At 53.2% G+C, this 14,844-nt stretch overlaps 1 protein-coding gene across 4 annotated transcripts; it reads right to left on the minus strand.

Moving 5' to 3' along the window:
* Nucleotides 1-537: 537 nt before the first annotated feature.
* NICOL1 (NELL2 interacting cell ontogeny regulator 1) lies at nucleotides 538-2,627 on the minus strand. Of its 4 annotated transcripts, none has more exons than XM_031438861.2 (4): nucleotides 2,532-2,627; nucleotides 1,926-2,084; nucleotides 1,633-1,721; nucleotides 538-651 (listed from the first exon to the last, which is right to left on the minus strand). In XM_031438861.2, the coding sequence occupies exons 2-4, from the start codon at nucleotides 2,056-2,058 to the stop codon at nucleotides 586-588; spliced, it is 288 nt and encodes a 95-aa protein (XP_031294721.1). In that variant the 5' UTR covers nucleotides 2,059-2,084; nucleotides 2,532-2,627; the 3' UTR covers nucleotides 538-585. The 4 variants fall into 4 exon arrangements, with proteins under 4 accessions (XP_031294721.1, XP_031294714.1, XP_031294716.1 ...); XM_031438854.2 differs by lacking the exon at nucleotides 2,532-2,627 and adding an exon at nucleotides 2,388-2,460; XM_031438856.2 differs by lacking the exon at nucleotides 2,532-2,627 and adding an exon at nucleotides 2,371-2,460.
* Nucleotides 2,628-14,844: the final 12,217 nt, after the last annotated feature.

Here is a 14,844-nt window from a genome sequence, read left to right on the forward strand (position 1 = left end):
GGGCCCAGGCTGGGGTCTGCAGAAGGGATGCGGCAGGCAAGATAGAAGGGCGGGGAAGGGTCCCGGCCCTCCCCCGCACCCCGCCCACTCACCACCCCCTCCAGCAGCCTCAGGCTTCTTGGCTACAGCGGGCTTGGCTCTGTGGGCCCACCAGCAGGACCTCCAGGGAGCCCTGGACCGCAGCCGTCTTCTCGGCAGTGCCGGAGAGCCCTCGGAGGCTCGGCACTGGGGCAGCTGCTCCAGAGACCAGGCTGGCCTCTACACTCCCCCAGCCTCCAAACAAGGGCAGGCAGGCAAGGGAGGTGGTCCTTGGAAGGCGGGTTCCCTGAGGACCCGGTGCTTGTGGGTGCAGGTCCACAAGTGTAGCCAGACAGCCCCACTCAATTCAGGCCCTGGAGTGGGACAAGTGCCGAGAGGGCCTCCGCCCACATGGAACTGCTGGGGAAACCAAGGCCCACAGAAAGGCCCAACCAGGGCCTCCAGGGGGCAAGGAAGGGGGGAATCTGGTGGCCAGAGCAGGGAGACAGGACACAGGCATGCCAGGTCAGGTGTTTATTGATGAAGGAAAGTGCTGGCTCCAGGTCCTCAGCGCCCAGCCGGCCAGCAGGCACACAGGGCCCGGCGCTCGGCCTGCAGCAGGAGGGTCTCCGTCTGAAAAGCAACAAGGGGCCGTGAGGGCGCTGCACGGTGGCCCCCACCCACCAGTTCCCGAGGGCCCTCCAGCTCCTGGCTTCCCGAAACCTGCTGACAGTCCGGTCTTCACCAGCTCCCAAGAGTCTCAGAGCCTGAACCTGCACTGTGACACCACCCCCTCCCCCGCTGCCCTCTAGGCATCCTCTCCCCACTCCTCCCCACCTCCCCTCCGCTCTGCTGGAGCCTCTGCAGTTTCTGCCATGGGCCAGCCCTGCCTCCCTGGTCCCTACACCTGGACTACCTTCCCTGCTTCTCCTTCACCTCAACCACCCCTCCCAGGGCCCCCTCCGTCCCCTAACACCTCTCCCAATCCCTGAAGGTGGGTGGGGGCTGCTCCTCTCAGGACCAGGGCACCAGGCTCGGAGCCTCAGGCCCCGTAGCCTCCAAGGGTCGCTACAGAGAGCAGTCTGGATCCTTGGAAATTGGTCAGGAGACCAGAGTAGGGTCTCCCCTTCTTTCTATTTCTAGGAATGCTCTCTGCTTTCCAGAAAGACAACATATTTCTGTTATAAATGAAAACTCCGTTGGCTGGGGCACAGCAACTTCGGGGAGTGGGTGCTCACTGCTCATTCCAGACCTGGGGGGTGACCCCTGGCACCCTGTATGCGTACCAGTCCCTCCCCAAATGAGGCTGGGGGCTGAAGAACCTCCCAGACAGCTGTGCCCAAGCTGACCTTCCACGCCCAACACTGCCCCTGCGCTCCCTTTCAACGACCTCTTCCCGGCCTCAGTCTCCTCTCTGCCCTCACACCTGGGGAGTGCCTCATCGGGACTGCCTGTCCCCCCTCTGGGCCTGGGTAGGGGTCGCCGGGAAAAGTGCCCAGTGCAGTCCTGGAGAGGAGGACTGCCTGCACCCTCTCTCACTGGGGCTATAAACAGAGTGTGGGGCATTGGACCGGGAGATGGCGGGTCCCTCCTCCCCGGCCTCCAGAGGCTCACCCGGGCGTCCAGGCTGTAGGCCGTCTTCCGCAGGTCCTGCAAGGCGCGCTGCATGAACTCGAAAGCGTGGCAGTCCACGCACGGGCGGCCTGCGAGGGGCTCGAGTCAGGGCGGAGGGCGCGCCGCCAGCCCAGTCCCACCCGAGCGGCGGCCTCGGTCCGCTCCCCACCTCCCACCCAAGGGGGTGCGGGGACCGCAGGGGAACAAAGGGGAGCCACGCCCCTCCAGCACGCCCGGGTGGGGTCAGGGCCCGGGCCCGCGGAGACCGCTCCGCATGCGCGCGCGGCACCTACTCTGCGCGGGGACGGCGCTCCCGGCGGCGGGTTCGGCGCGGGCCTGGGCGCCCAGCAGCGCGACGCTCAATAGCAGGAGCAGTATCAGCCGCGGCGGTGACCTCGGGAGCCTGCACAGCGGCGGGGGAGCCATGGCCAAGCGGAGGGAGCCCGGGCGTCCTGCAGCAGAGGAGGCTCAGCACCCCACGCGCCCCATCTCAGGCCAGCGTACCCTCACCCGGCCCCCGGCCCCTCCCTGGCCCCCGGGCTCGCGAACCCCTAGTACCCCCGACCTCTCCGGCCCAGCAAACCACCTCCAGGGCCCCGCCCCCCCGGCCCAGCGAACCCCCACCCCGCCCACCGGGTCTCGCTAGTGCCCACCGCATCCCTTCCTCTCCATCCCCGCCACGCTCCCCGGGCCCAGCTATCCCACTTCCTTCTCCCGCCCCCCCGGGACCCGACGAACCCCCAGCCTGCCGTTACCGCGGTTCAGGAACCCCGCGACAGCAGCGCTGGCGACTCGGGAAGACGTGCTGCGTCCGGCGCGCACCGCGCATGCGCCCCGACCCCCGCCCCGGGTCCCCCCATCCGACGTCGTCGTCATGGAAACCCCGGGAATGAGCGAACCTCTGGTTTAAAGGGACCGAGGTGGCTCCTGGACTCCGTGCGCCCAGCCACGGCCGGCGTCTGCTGTGGAGTGCCGTCAGGCCTACGGTCTATGGAGGGCTGCCTAGAGGCGGCGGCGTCTGGACCGCACCTCCAGAGCCACCGCGGGTGGGAGCAAAGCCGAGGAAGCGGGAAATCTGCCGCTGGAGCTTGGCGGTCCGGGGACTTGGGGTGTCCCTGCGCCGATCCTGAGGGAGGGGCTCGATGCACGCCAGGGCCAGGGTCCAGTGAATGCAAAAGCGCGGCCTCTGCTCCTGGGCCAATGGGGTCCCGTCAGGTCGGATTGCTCGGGCGAGATCCGGGCCAGGAGCGACCTGGGCTCGTGAGCCGTGAAGGATCCACTCTCTCCGCCAGTCACTCCGGCCCGACCCTGCCCCTGCCCCTGCACCTCAGGCGAGAAGGGCAGGGGAGAAGCCGGCCTGCTGGGCTCTCCCTCTCCACCTCACGGTGCCCTGACACCTGTTGGCCACTTCCCCGCACCCCCCAGCTTTGTGACCTCTGAGCCGTCGCTTGGCCCCTTTTCTATCCGTGGACGCACAAGGTTGTTGGAAGAGCCTAGTGTGGCCCTCGCGGGCGCCGCGGTAAGCACGGGGTTCAGGTCGCTGCCAGCCCACGCGTGCGGGAGAGACTCGGTCCCTCTAAGAGGGAAGGTTTCCGTTTGGCGTCTACCTCGTCTCTACAAGGCCCGCGCCGATGCGGAGGCCGCCACCGCCGAGGAATGCGCCTAGGCCCGCGTCCCGGCCGCCGGAGTGCCGGGCGGAGCCCGCCAGCAACCTGCGCTGTGCCGGGCAGCGCCGGGCCCCCTTCCTGCTGGGCAGCGCCAAGCCTAGACGTCCTCTGCCCCGGGCCTGGGGTCGGTTGTCGCCCTGCCACGGAATGGGACGTCGGTGGCCCCGGTCGGAGGCAGGTTTGCTAACCTGGGGAGGGGGCAGTGCTCGTGACCGCCACTTCTCGCGGTCGGGCTCGGAGACAGGCTCGCGCTGCAGTCCGGGCCTGGGCGGGGGGCGTCCGGAAACGTGGGCAGGCCCCGCGTGGGGGCCGGGGGACTGCGGACCAGTTCCCGGACGTGCGCCATTTCCGTGCTCCTTATCCGGAGCCCCGCGCCCGGGTGGCGAGGTCACAGCCACCGAGTGGGACGGAGAGCGGCGGCCGGATGTGCGCAGCGGCCCTGCGGGGCCATTCGGTTGGGACGTGCGCCTGGAGGACGCCACAGGGCACAGGCTTTTTTCAGTCCCACGCTGCCTCCGGCTTGTGGCGGGCTCCTGCCACCTCTCCCCGCGCGCGTACAGCCGCGTCCTCCCGGGGAAGGAGAGCAAGCCTACGCCGGGGCATGGCTTGGGCTAGACCTTGGGCGACCGTGCGGTGGAACCGCGCCTTTCCCTGCTCAGCTGCAGACTCGTGGAACCTCCTGCACACCGGATCCATCTTCTCCCGCTTCCCCGGCACGCCGTGGTACTCTAGTTCGGGCGGGCTCTTTAATCCCAGCTGGGCCATCCCTACTCCGCACACCCTGGAGCCCGTGGCACCATGCGCCACTCCCGAGGGGACCGCGCCCCCGTCCGCAGGGCGGAACCTCGGGGCTGCCTGGATGCTGAGAGCCGGCCCGGGCTGTGAGCTTCTTCTCCGCCTTACCCCGCCGGGCGCCGGTGTCCCCTCACCCACACCTGACTCTTCCTCCCTTTTGCCTCCCCAAGGGCGCCGGATTTTCTTTTTCCATTGGATCTTTACTTCAGCAAACGGGCTGTGATTTCTTCCGCATGCAAATAAGACAAACTCCTTGAGTCCCTCACGGCTACCATCACCTCTCCTCGCTGTCCGGTTTCTCTGCCTTTCTCTGTTAAGCCCACACCTGTTCAGCCCGCGCCTGGCGCTGCACTCACCCACCTACAGAATCCAAGGACCAGTCTTCAGCCCTCCCCCAACTGCCCGAGTCCGGTCCTGTCCAAGCTCCATTTTGCCTACACCCTGGGGGCACTTCGCCCTCCCACCTCTTTATGCCCCCTCCCCAGGGCCACGTCCTTGGGCGTCTTCTCCACCTACACCCTGTACTTTGTGACCTTATCCAATCAGGGCTGTGAAAACCAGCCAAGCAGCTCTAGGTGCCCATGTCCAGCTGCTCTGGGCATCTCCGCTTGGAGAACAGACTTCCCAAGGTCAGTATGTCCAGAACTGATGTCCTGATTTCACCCTCCATCTGCTGTCCCCTTCTCCCCCAGATAAAACTCAACAACTATCCTTAGCCTTTCCCATCTCTGGTGAGGGCAGTCCGTCCCCACCCTGGCAGATGCTCAGACCAAGCGCACAACAGTCCTTTTAGAAATCCTGTGCACTCCACCCTCAGCGTCACCAGGTCCACGCTGCACCTCACCTGGACTCTCACTTCACCTCACATCTCCCTGTTGTCCTCCCACTTGTGGCCCAGTCTCCCAAAGACAGCCAGAGGGACCTTTCTTATTTCCTTTTTTAAATTGTGGTAAAACATAACACAAAATTTACCATCCTAACTGTTTTCAAGTGTGCAGCTCAGTGGCATTAAGTGCATTCGCACTGCTGTGCAGCCGTCACCACCACCCATGCACAGAGCTTCTCCATCTTCCCAAACTGAAACTCCATCCCCATTAAACACTAACGCCTCCCTCCCCCAGACCCTGGTACCCACCATCCTACTTTCTGTCTCTATGGATTTGGCTCCTCTAGGGATTTCATATATGTGGAAATGCACAGTATTTGTCCTTTTGTGACTGGCTTGTTTCACTGTGCAGAATGTCAGGGTTCATCCACGTTGTAGCAGGTGTCCGAATGTCCTTCCTTTTTAAGGCTGAGTCATATTCCATCGTGTGTATAGACCACATGTTGTTTCCATTCATTCATCCACCAGTGAACACTGGGGATGCTTCCACCTTTTAATTTTTTTTGATTTTTAATTTTGTTTGTTTGTTTTGAGAGGAGGTAATTAGGTTTGTTTATTTTAAATGGGTGCTGGGAATTGAATCCAGGACCTCATGCATGCTAAGTACACACTCTCCTACTGAGCCATACCCTTCCCCCTCAAAGGATACTATTGGAAGGTGCGTGCAGGGGTGAATCCAGGGTGTGGCTAGCTCTTGATTCAGATTTTGGAGACACAGGGTGCTTACTTTGTGGAAGTTCCACTGTACATTTGTGATTTGTGCACGTTTCTCTATGTGTTTACTAAAAATAAAGTGATTTATATTTTTAAACAAAGCATCGGACAAAATAAACACATGTTCAGACAGAGACAGAAGGTCCTTAGAAAGGAGAGTCTAGAGGATGTAGTTCTGGCTGAGATGAAGAGCTCCCGGGTGGAAGGTCTGTAACTAAGTGAGGGCCACATAAGAGGAAAAGCTGGGAGTGAATGTAAAGCAGTCACGAATCCACTAAACGACTGCCAAGAGAGTCAAGTGTGTGGCAGCCCACAAGTCCAGAAGCAGCCGATGGAGCTACAGCGCGCCGGGTGAGATACCCAAAGGATCTGTATTTCTGGTCGGAGCGTGAAGGTATTACTGAATTTGTTGTGTCATCTTTTTTTAACAATTTTTTATTGAGTTATAGTCAGTTTACAATGTTGTGTCAATTTCCAGTGTGGAGCACAATTTCTCAGTTATACATGAACATACATACATTCACTGTCACATTTTTTTCCGCTGTGAGCCACCACAAGATCTTGTATACATTTCCCTGTGCTGTACAGTATGATGTTGTTTATCTATTCTACATTTTGAAATCCCAGTCTGTCCCTTCCCACCCCCCGCCCCCTTGGCAACCACACATTTGTATTGTATGTCTATGAGTCTGTTTCTGTTTGGTTTTTTTTTTTTTTAGATTCCACATATGAGCGATCTCATATGGTATTTTTCTTTCTCTTTCTGGCTTACTTCACTTAGAATGACATTCTCCAGGAGCATCCATGTTGCTGCAAATGGTGTCATATTGTTGGGTTTTATGGCTGAATGGTATCCCATTGTATAAATATACCACATCTTCTTTATCCACACATCTGTTGATGGACATTTAGGTTGTCTCCATGTCTTGGCTATTGTAAATAGTGCTGCTGTGAACATTGGGGTGCAGGTGTCATTTTGAAATAGGGTTTCTTCTGGATATATGCTGAGGAGTGGGATTCCTGGGTCATATGGTAAGTCTATTCCTAGTCTTTTGAGGAATCTCCATACTGTTTTCCACAGTGGCTGCACCAAACTGCATTCCCACCAGCAGTGTAGGAGGTTCCCTTTTCTCCACAGCCTCTCCAGCATTTATCATTTGTGGACTTTTGAATGATGGCCATTCTGACCGGTGTGAGGTGATACCTCATTGTAGTTTTGATTTGCATTTCTCTGATAATTACTGATATTGAGCATTTTTTCATGTGCCTATTGATCATTTGTATGTCTTCCTTGGGGAATTGCTTGTTTAGGTCTTTTGCCCATTTTTGGATTGGGTTGTTTGGTTTTTTCTTAGTAAGTCATATGAGCTGCTTATATATTCTGGAGATGAAGCCTTTGTCGGTTTCATTTGCAAAAGTTTTCTCCCGTTCCGTAGGTTGTCGTTTTGTTTTACTTATGGTTTGTTGTGTCATCTTTTTACACGTTCATTCAGGTATGACTGACACGCAGTAAACAATTTGATCGATGTTGATATATTTCCACATGTGAAACTTAACAAAGGGAGACCTCACTAAAGTAGAGTCAGGAGGCCAGAAGAGGGAGCTCTCAGGCAGCACCACTCACAGTCAATGACAGAAGAATCATCAGTTACAGTCCCCAACAGATGCATCATCACAGGAAAGATCACTTACGGGTCCCAACAGGATGTACCCTGTGTCTCCAAAAGAAACCAGCTGCCCCAGCAACTCAGCCAGTGGGAAACCAAACCACCCTGAACTCTCACTTTTCTCCAGTGGACTTGTGTTCCCTCAAAACAACCCCTCCCTACTTCCTCTCTTTTCTCTATAAAATAAGGGTTTTCTCCTTTGTTGGTGGGACTTGCCTGTGACTTTTGCTATAGCTTGCTTGTCCCAAATTGTAATTTTCTGCTATTTCCAAATAAATCCACTTTTGTTGGTAAAAGTAACTGAATGTTTTTCTCTTTAAGGTCCACATACACGTGCAGTACCACCAGCACCCGAAGCTCCCCACGTGTCTTGGCAACCTCTCCCTCCGGCCCCTCGTGGGCACCTGCCCCCAAGACAAGCACCAGTCTCCTTTCTGTTGCTGGTTGATTTTCTACAGTCTTACATAAGTGGACTCATGCGATATATTGTATTTTGTCTGTCTTCTTTGAGTTAGTGAAATTCCTTTGAGATTTGTCTGTGTTGCTGGGCGCGTTCCTTTTTATTGGTAAGTAGTGTTTCATTACTTATTACAGCAGATTTTGCTTTGCCCACATATATTAAGCAAAGCAGGTATAGATCACAAGTATTCAAATTCCAAGTCACTTAAAAGCATTTTGTACGTTAATGACAAGGGTTATCATACAAGTGGTCTTTTTAAAATTTCTTGCACAGAAAAACCAGTTTGTTTACACATTCACTTGTTGGTAGACACTGGGGTCACTTCCAGTATCTGGCTCTTACAAATAAAGCTGTGCTGAATGTTCACATACAAGCCTCTGTGTGGACATGTGCTTTCGTTTGGGCTTTTCCCATCCCTACTTAACATCCCTTAGTCTTTCTCCTGGCTTCCTGAATCTTTGAGGTCATTCGGATGACCTGTAATGCCCTTGTCTACTGACTCGATCATCTGTCTCACTTCTGGTGCAGTTCTGATTGATTGATTCTCCCCACTTCATTATGAGTTGAATTTTCTTGCTCCTTTGAGTTTATGGTACTTTTTATTGGATGCCAGATACTGCAAATTCTATAATGTTGGATCATTGAGGGTTTTTTTTTTTATATGTTTTTGAGCTTTGTTCTGGAATGCAGTTAAGTTACTTGGAAATAATTTGATCCTTTTGGCTCTTCCTTTTAAGTTTTGTTAGGTGGGCTCAGGAGACTCCTTGGTCTAGATAAACTTGACCCTACTACTAAGGCCATGGCTTTCTGAGCATTCTGTTCAGTGCCGGATGGGGGTTGGGGACACAACCTATTTCTGGCCCAGTGGCAACTTCCCAGCCTTGGGGAGTTTCTGCACACGCTAAGAACTGGAGAGGAACACGCTGAAGAACCCCAGAGCTTTGCCTTTTCTCTTTACAAGTCTGTCCTAAAAGTTCTAGTCACCTTGGGCTCTGAACTCTGTCTCTTCACATCAGGGACCCTGCCTGAATGGATTTGGGTTCCTCCTCCCCATCCTGCAGCCTGGGAAAATCTCTCCGGGGATCAACCGACCGTGGAATTCCCCTTGTTTCCCTCCTTTCAAGGGTTGCTGGTCTGCACTGCCCTTGTCCAGCCTGGAAAGCATTGTTTCATGTTTGTCCAGTTTTTTTCAGGTGTTTAAAGTGGTAGGCCATGTGACCATAAGTGGAAATTAGTATTACATATTCTTTTTCATTATAAGTCACTACAAGATAATTGAATATATTTCCCTGTGCTGTACAGTATAAGCTTGTTGCTTATCTATTTTATATATAGTAGTTGGTGTCTGCAAATCTCAAATTCCCACTTTATCCTTTCCCACCACCTTTCCCCCCTGGTAACCATAAGTTTGTCTTCTATGTCTGTGAGTCTGTTTCTGTTTTGTAAGTAAGTGCATTTGTGAGTGTTTTTAAGATTCCACATAAAAGTAATATCATATGGTATTTTTCTTTCTCTTTCTGGCTTACTTCACTTAGAATGATGATCTCCAGGTCCATCCATGTTGCTGCAAATGGCATTATTTTATTCTTTTCTATGGCCAAGTAGTATTCCATTGTATAAATATACCACAGCTTCTTTATCCAGTCCTCTGTCAATGGACAGGTTGTTCCATTGTGATTTCTAGTGAAACTGCTTAAAAAATAGAAAGGGAGTGAATAACTTTTGTTGTTGTTTGGGGGGGAGGGGTAAGTAATTAGGTTTATTTCTTTATTTATTTGTTAGTGGAGGTACTGGGGATTGAACCCAGGACATCATGCATGCTAAGCACGAGCTTTACCCATCTCCCGCAGAGTAAATAACTTTTAAAATAATATGTGTGTGATGAAGTGAATGACAAGGAATAGTCAATCCAAAAGAAGACACAAAAGGAGAGAAGTAACATATCAATGATTTTCAGTCAATGATAATCAACAAACTGTTCCAGGTAACAGAGAGTTTATAAGAGGCACAACTACATGGTAAGGATTCAGAAAGGTTGAAAGTAAAGAGTGATAAAAGGTATACTATGTAAATACTCATAAAAACAAGACTGGCACTGCTGTGTTAATATTAGATGAAACAGATTCTAAGGCAAGAACAGCGGAGACAAGGAGGGATCCACTGTTACAGCTGGATGGAGACTTCACTGCCCCTCTCCGAGGAGCGGCAGGTCCAGCAGGCAGAGGATGCAGATGAATTCAGCAGCACCATCGATCGCCATGCTGTAGTGACATCCGCCAACTGCAGCATCCAACAAAGTGGAACACACATTCTTCCCAAACTCACTGCAAACGCCAAGACAGACCACATTCTGGGCCATAACACATTTTTTTTTTTAATTTTGGGGGGAGGTAACTAGGTTCTTATTTATTTGCTTATTATTTTAATGGAGGTACAGGGGATTGAACCCAGGACCTCCTGCATGCGAAGCAAGCTCTCTACCAACTGAGCTGTGCCCTCCTCCTTTAACACACTTCTTACACATGCAGAGGTACAGAGAGCACAGTGTCTGCTCGCAGACCACAGTGGAATTAACTGGGAATCAGTAACAAATGCAGCTGGACAATCTCCAAGTACCTGGAGGTGACAAAACATACTTCTAAATAACATGTGAATCAAGGGAGAAATCTCAAGAGAAGTTAAAAATAATCTGAACTAAATGAAAATGAGAGATAACTTTTCAAAATGTGGGATTCAGCAAAAGCAGTGCCCAGGGGGAAATTTACAGCATTGATTTCATGTATAAGAAAAGAAGAAAGCTCTATAACCAATAATCCAGGCTTGTGCCACAGGGAACTAGGAAACCCAGAGTAAGCCGAAGAAAAGAAAGGATGAAAATCAGAGCAGAAATGAAAGAAACTGAAAGGAGAAAATAATAGAGAAAATCAATGTGATGAAATAAAACTCGTATTTTATGAGCAAACAAGGAAGATTTAAATGTACCGTCTTCCTCTGCCCATTCGGCCTCCCCACTCTCCCTGCGTGTGTGCTGGACGTCACCAGACGTCCTTAGGCGGTGACGTCCCCCGCGCTCTCCCTCCTCGCTCTGTGCATGGTCAGACTGCATACCCTGGCAGCCTGTCGCGAGACTACAACCCTTTGTCGCAGAAGCTCGTGTAACTGTGCCTCGAACTCCAGTAAGCCCAACAGTCCTGAGAGCTTCCTGGAAGCCTGTCTCGTGGGTCGTGATCCTCCGATCAGCGTCGCTGGCACGATGCCGGAGACACCCCCCCGCCAGAGGACCCAGGAGGCCACCCCGGACCTGGGCTCAGTACCCTCTTCTCAGCGCTCCTTGGGGGTTCCGGCGAGTTCTGATAACTCGATCTCATTGCTTCTAAGTGCTGATCTTCAACGTCTTATTTGAGCTGTTTCTACTTGACTTGGAGCCTTCAGGGGCACACATGCATCTCCTAGGCAGGGACCTGGGCAGTGGGGGTGGAGGGAGCTGGGCGGGAGGCCAGGGAAACAAGTGGCCGGTTTTTGTTATGTGCGGTTTAACTGAGAAGGACAAGTTAATACAGGGTCTGAACAAACCCTTCGGTAGTGAAATGGGAGGCTGAATTCATTCAGCTCCGAAGAACAGGGGACACCTGCTCCTCCTGGTCACAAGGGGTTCTTAGGTGACAGAACCTGGTGGACATGTCTGCGGGTCACTGCTCGGGATGTGCAGCGTTCCCACAGGGGAGCCCACCACAGCACTCAGCGAATGCTGTTCTTCCTGGGACACACAGCCTAGCCTGACACCCGGTGCTCCGAGTGCTCACGGCAGCTCCTGCCGGAGGTGAGAACCCAGACGCGTGGAGAGAGTCAGCCAACCCAAAGAGCTGCCTTTGATGCAGGAAAGTAAATGGGGTGCGAGAGGCTGGCTGTGTCCCAGGTCTCAACTGAGTCCCTAGGACGCAGCTGCCGCCAAGTGAGGGTCCTTGGCTTCTGCAGGAGAGAATGAAAGAGCGAGCCGCAGCTGAGTGAAGGCAGGTTTATTTGGAGAGATGCACTCTATACACGAGTGTGGGCCGTCCCAGGAGGCCGGGGGGTGAGAGGTGGGGGGGCTGGGGGTGGTTAAAGGTAGACACGCCCCACAGAGCGTGGGTGTCTAGGAAGGCGAGGGGCGGGGAGGCTGTGAGGGGTGGTGGTGCTAGTTCGTATATGCTGACAAGTGGGAAGATCATTCCAGCTGCTGTGGGGAAGGGGCGGGGAGCCCCAGGCATCGGGCCACGGCCCTCTCTTTGACCTTCCAGGAGCAGCCTCGGAACTGTCCTGGTGCTTGTGGGTGTGTCGTTCACCAGGCAGGACATTACAGTGTGTACAGTGAAGCTGAAGGTCCACTAGGGGTTGGATCTCCTGCCATCCTGGGCCTCCAGGTCTACTGGGAGTTGACTTTCCCCCATCTTGGTGCTAATTGCTGTGTCATTCCTTTAATGGCTGGGTCCTGCCCCCGTCCCTCCTGTCCCACCTTCGGGAGCTACACTCAGAAGCAGAGTCCATCCCTTCCACCACACTGTCTCAGAAAGCTGTCCAGATCATCTCATCTCTGAATTAGGTGACCAAATTGATATTGGGAAGTTGAGCCTCAAAGTCCAAACAGCTCCTGTTCAGGCAGCCACCTATGGGGGTACCAGCTGGCTTGTGTATGCTTGCGTCCCTAGTTGGGCATTAAAGGAAACTGGGCCCTGAAATGGCCAGGATGGGGTTCTCCTGGCCCTCCAAAATGGGTTTTTGCACGCACAGGTAGAGAAAGCTGGAGGAAGGTAGGTTCTTACCCTGTCGGTCAGTCTCCTGGGCCCCTGTCTGCAGGGTCTACTGAGACAAGGGTGGTAGAGTTCTCCTCTTTTCTAGAATTAGATTAGCAGGAGGAAGTGGAGGGCCGGCTCCATGCAGCCTTTGAATTGTAAAAACTTCTAAGTTGTTAAAGAGCTCACAACTTAAACTACCTTAATTGGTATGCAGAAGCCCCCAAAGGCTTCAAAGTTCCAAAACATCTTCACTGAAGGATTTGTTGTAGAACGCGAGTGAAAGTAGTTGTATGGAAGCTCCTAAGAGGCCAACCAGCCCTTTAAGACAGCTCCTCCGTCCCCGCCTCCAGGTACTGCAGCCTGCCTGAACTGCCTTCTACCGCAAAGACTCCGCGGCTACCTCTAGAAGTGGGACTGGCCGAGGCTGTAGAGGAGCCTCTTCAGGTCAGAGGTGAGCCCAGGGCCATCGTTAAAGACTTTCTTAAGACCAGGGAGGAACCTTAAGTTTCAGTAAGTGGTTTGCCAAGACAGGAGGCCAGCCGGTCTGACCACACTGACCACAGCTGATATGCAGAGCCTGATAGCATTCTTTTTTTCCTTTTCCCCCTGAAGCTAAATGAGGGAAAGTAAAACATCCCAATGTAGGTAGATGGCTATGTCAGTCCTTAGGTCTTGATGCAGGAAAACGGATGTGGGGCGTGAGCAGGGCCAAGTCCCACGTCTCAGCTGAGCCCCTGGGACGTGCCCCGCCAAGTGTGGGTCCTGGGCTTCGCGCAGCATAGAATTCAAGCGCGAGCCACAGCTGAGTAAAGGTAGATTTGTTTAGAGAGAGACACACAGTGTAAGGCCAGAGAAAGGCCAGAAAAGAAGTGTGGGAATCGGGTGCTCAGGTTAGAGTAAAACTAGGCACACACTCCATAGACAGAGTGCGGGCCGTCTCCAAAGGGGAGGCAGAGCGCCAAGGGCCGCTCGGCGTGGTGGTGTCACTTTTTATGGGCTGAGTAGCTTCACACACCTACAGGTGGGATCAATCCAACTACCCTGGGGGAGGGGCTGGGATACCCAGGGACTGGGCCACCGCCCATTCATGGGCCTTCTGTGGTCATCCTTAGGGCCATCATGGTGCCTGCGGGCGTGTTATTCCATCCCACTGTTACAATGAGCACATAATGAAGCTCAAGTTCTACTAGAAGTCAAACCTCTTAATCCTCCAGGCCAACTGGGAGTTGAATCTTCCACCATTTTGGTGTTAAATTGGTGTCATTCCTTGAATGGCTCTGCCCTGCCCTCTTCCATCCTGTCTCAAAACTGCCAACTTAAATGAAGGGAATTCACTGAATATCCAGATCACTTCCAAGTAAGACATTGGAATGTTAATTGCTAAAAAAGCCTCAGTCTTGCTACTTTTGCTTCTTATTAGAGAAAAACTAAATACACGTGGGTTCATTGGACATGAACTGCACCCCACTGAGGAAAGCAATTAGGTTACAGTGTGTGCTCACACAGTGCGTGTGAGCTGCTTACAATGCAATGACCATAGACACAACATATTTTTAAGCTTAATCTTCATTGTTAGCATTTTCTCTACAAGTCTAGACAGTCAAGACAACAGTCGGGCCCTGGCGTATAGCACTGGCCATTGTCCATGACGTAAACGCTCCCACCTCTGCTGAGCCCAAGCTGCCAGTGTGACGCCAATGAGAGCGGAGTGGGGGTGAGAAGGGCAGGAGTACCGAGTTACAGAGCATCTCCACCATCCCATTCAGTTATAGTAGACAGAAATAAAGAAATGGGCAACACTGAAACGTGGCAGAACACCTTGTAAAAAGCGTAGAAAAATAAATACAGTAGAATGAAGTTAAACTTTTCATAATGGCAATATTTAATGACAAGCTTATAAAATTCCTGAAAATTGAACAACTGGCTCTTGCAAGCCTGGTAATTTGGCCCCAGCACACAGCCCTGGGACGGTAACTCGTGCAGTTCCCTAGAGAACCTTCTGGCAGCCCTCTGTAACTCTACCTGGGTGCCCTTTGGCCAACACCCCTCCTCTGGGGCACACACCTCCCAGACCCAGACCCCTCTAGTTCTAGACGGACTGGAATGAGGGTCCTCTTTGTAGATGTCTGTAGGGGGTGGCAACTAGGAGCATGTGAGGGTCTCCTCCCAGGGGAATGGAAAGCTACCATGTGGTGCAAGATCTCTGTCCAGTGAAGACACCCACATACTCGTAACAACACTCTACTCTGTC

Source organism: Camelus dromedarius, chromosome 1 (genome assembly GCF_036321535.1).
Source record: "Camelus dromedarius isolate mCamDro1 chromosome 1, mCamDro1.pat, whole genome shotgun sequence".
In the NCBI taxonomy this organism is placed as follows: Eukaryota; Metazoa; Chordata; class Mammalia; order Artiodactyla; family Camelidae; genus Camelus; species Camelus dromedarius.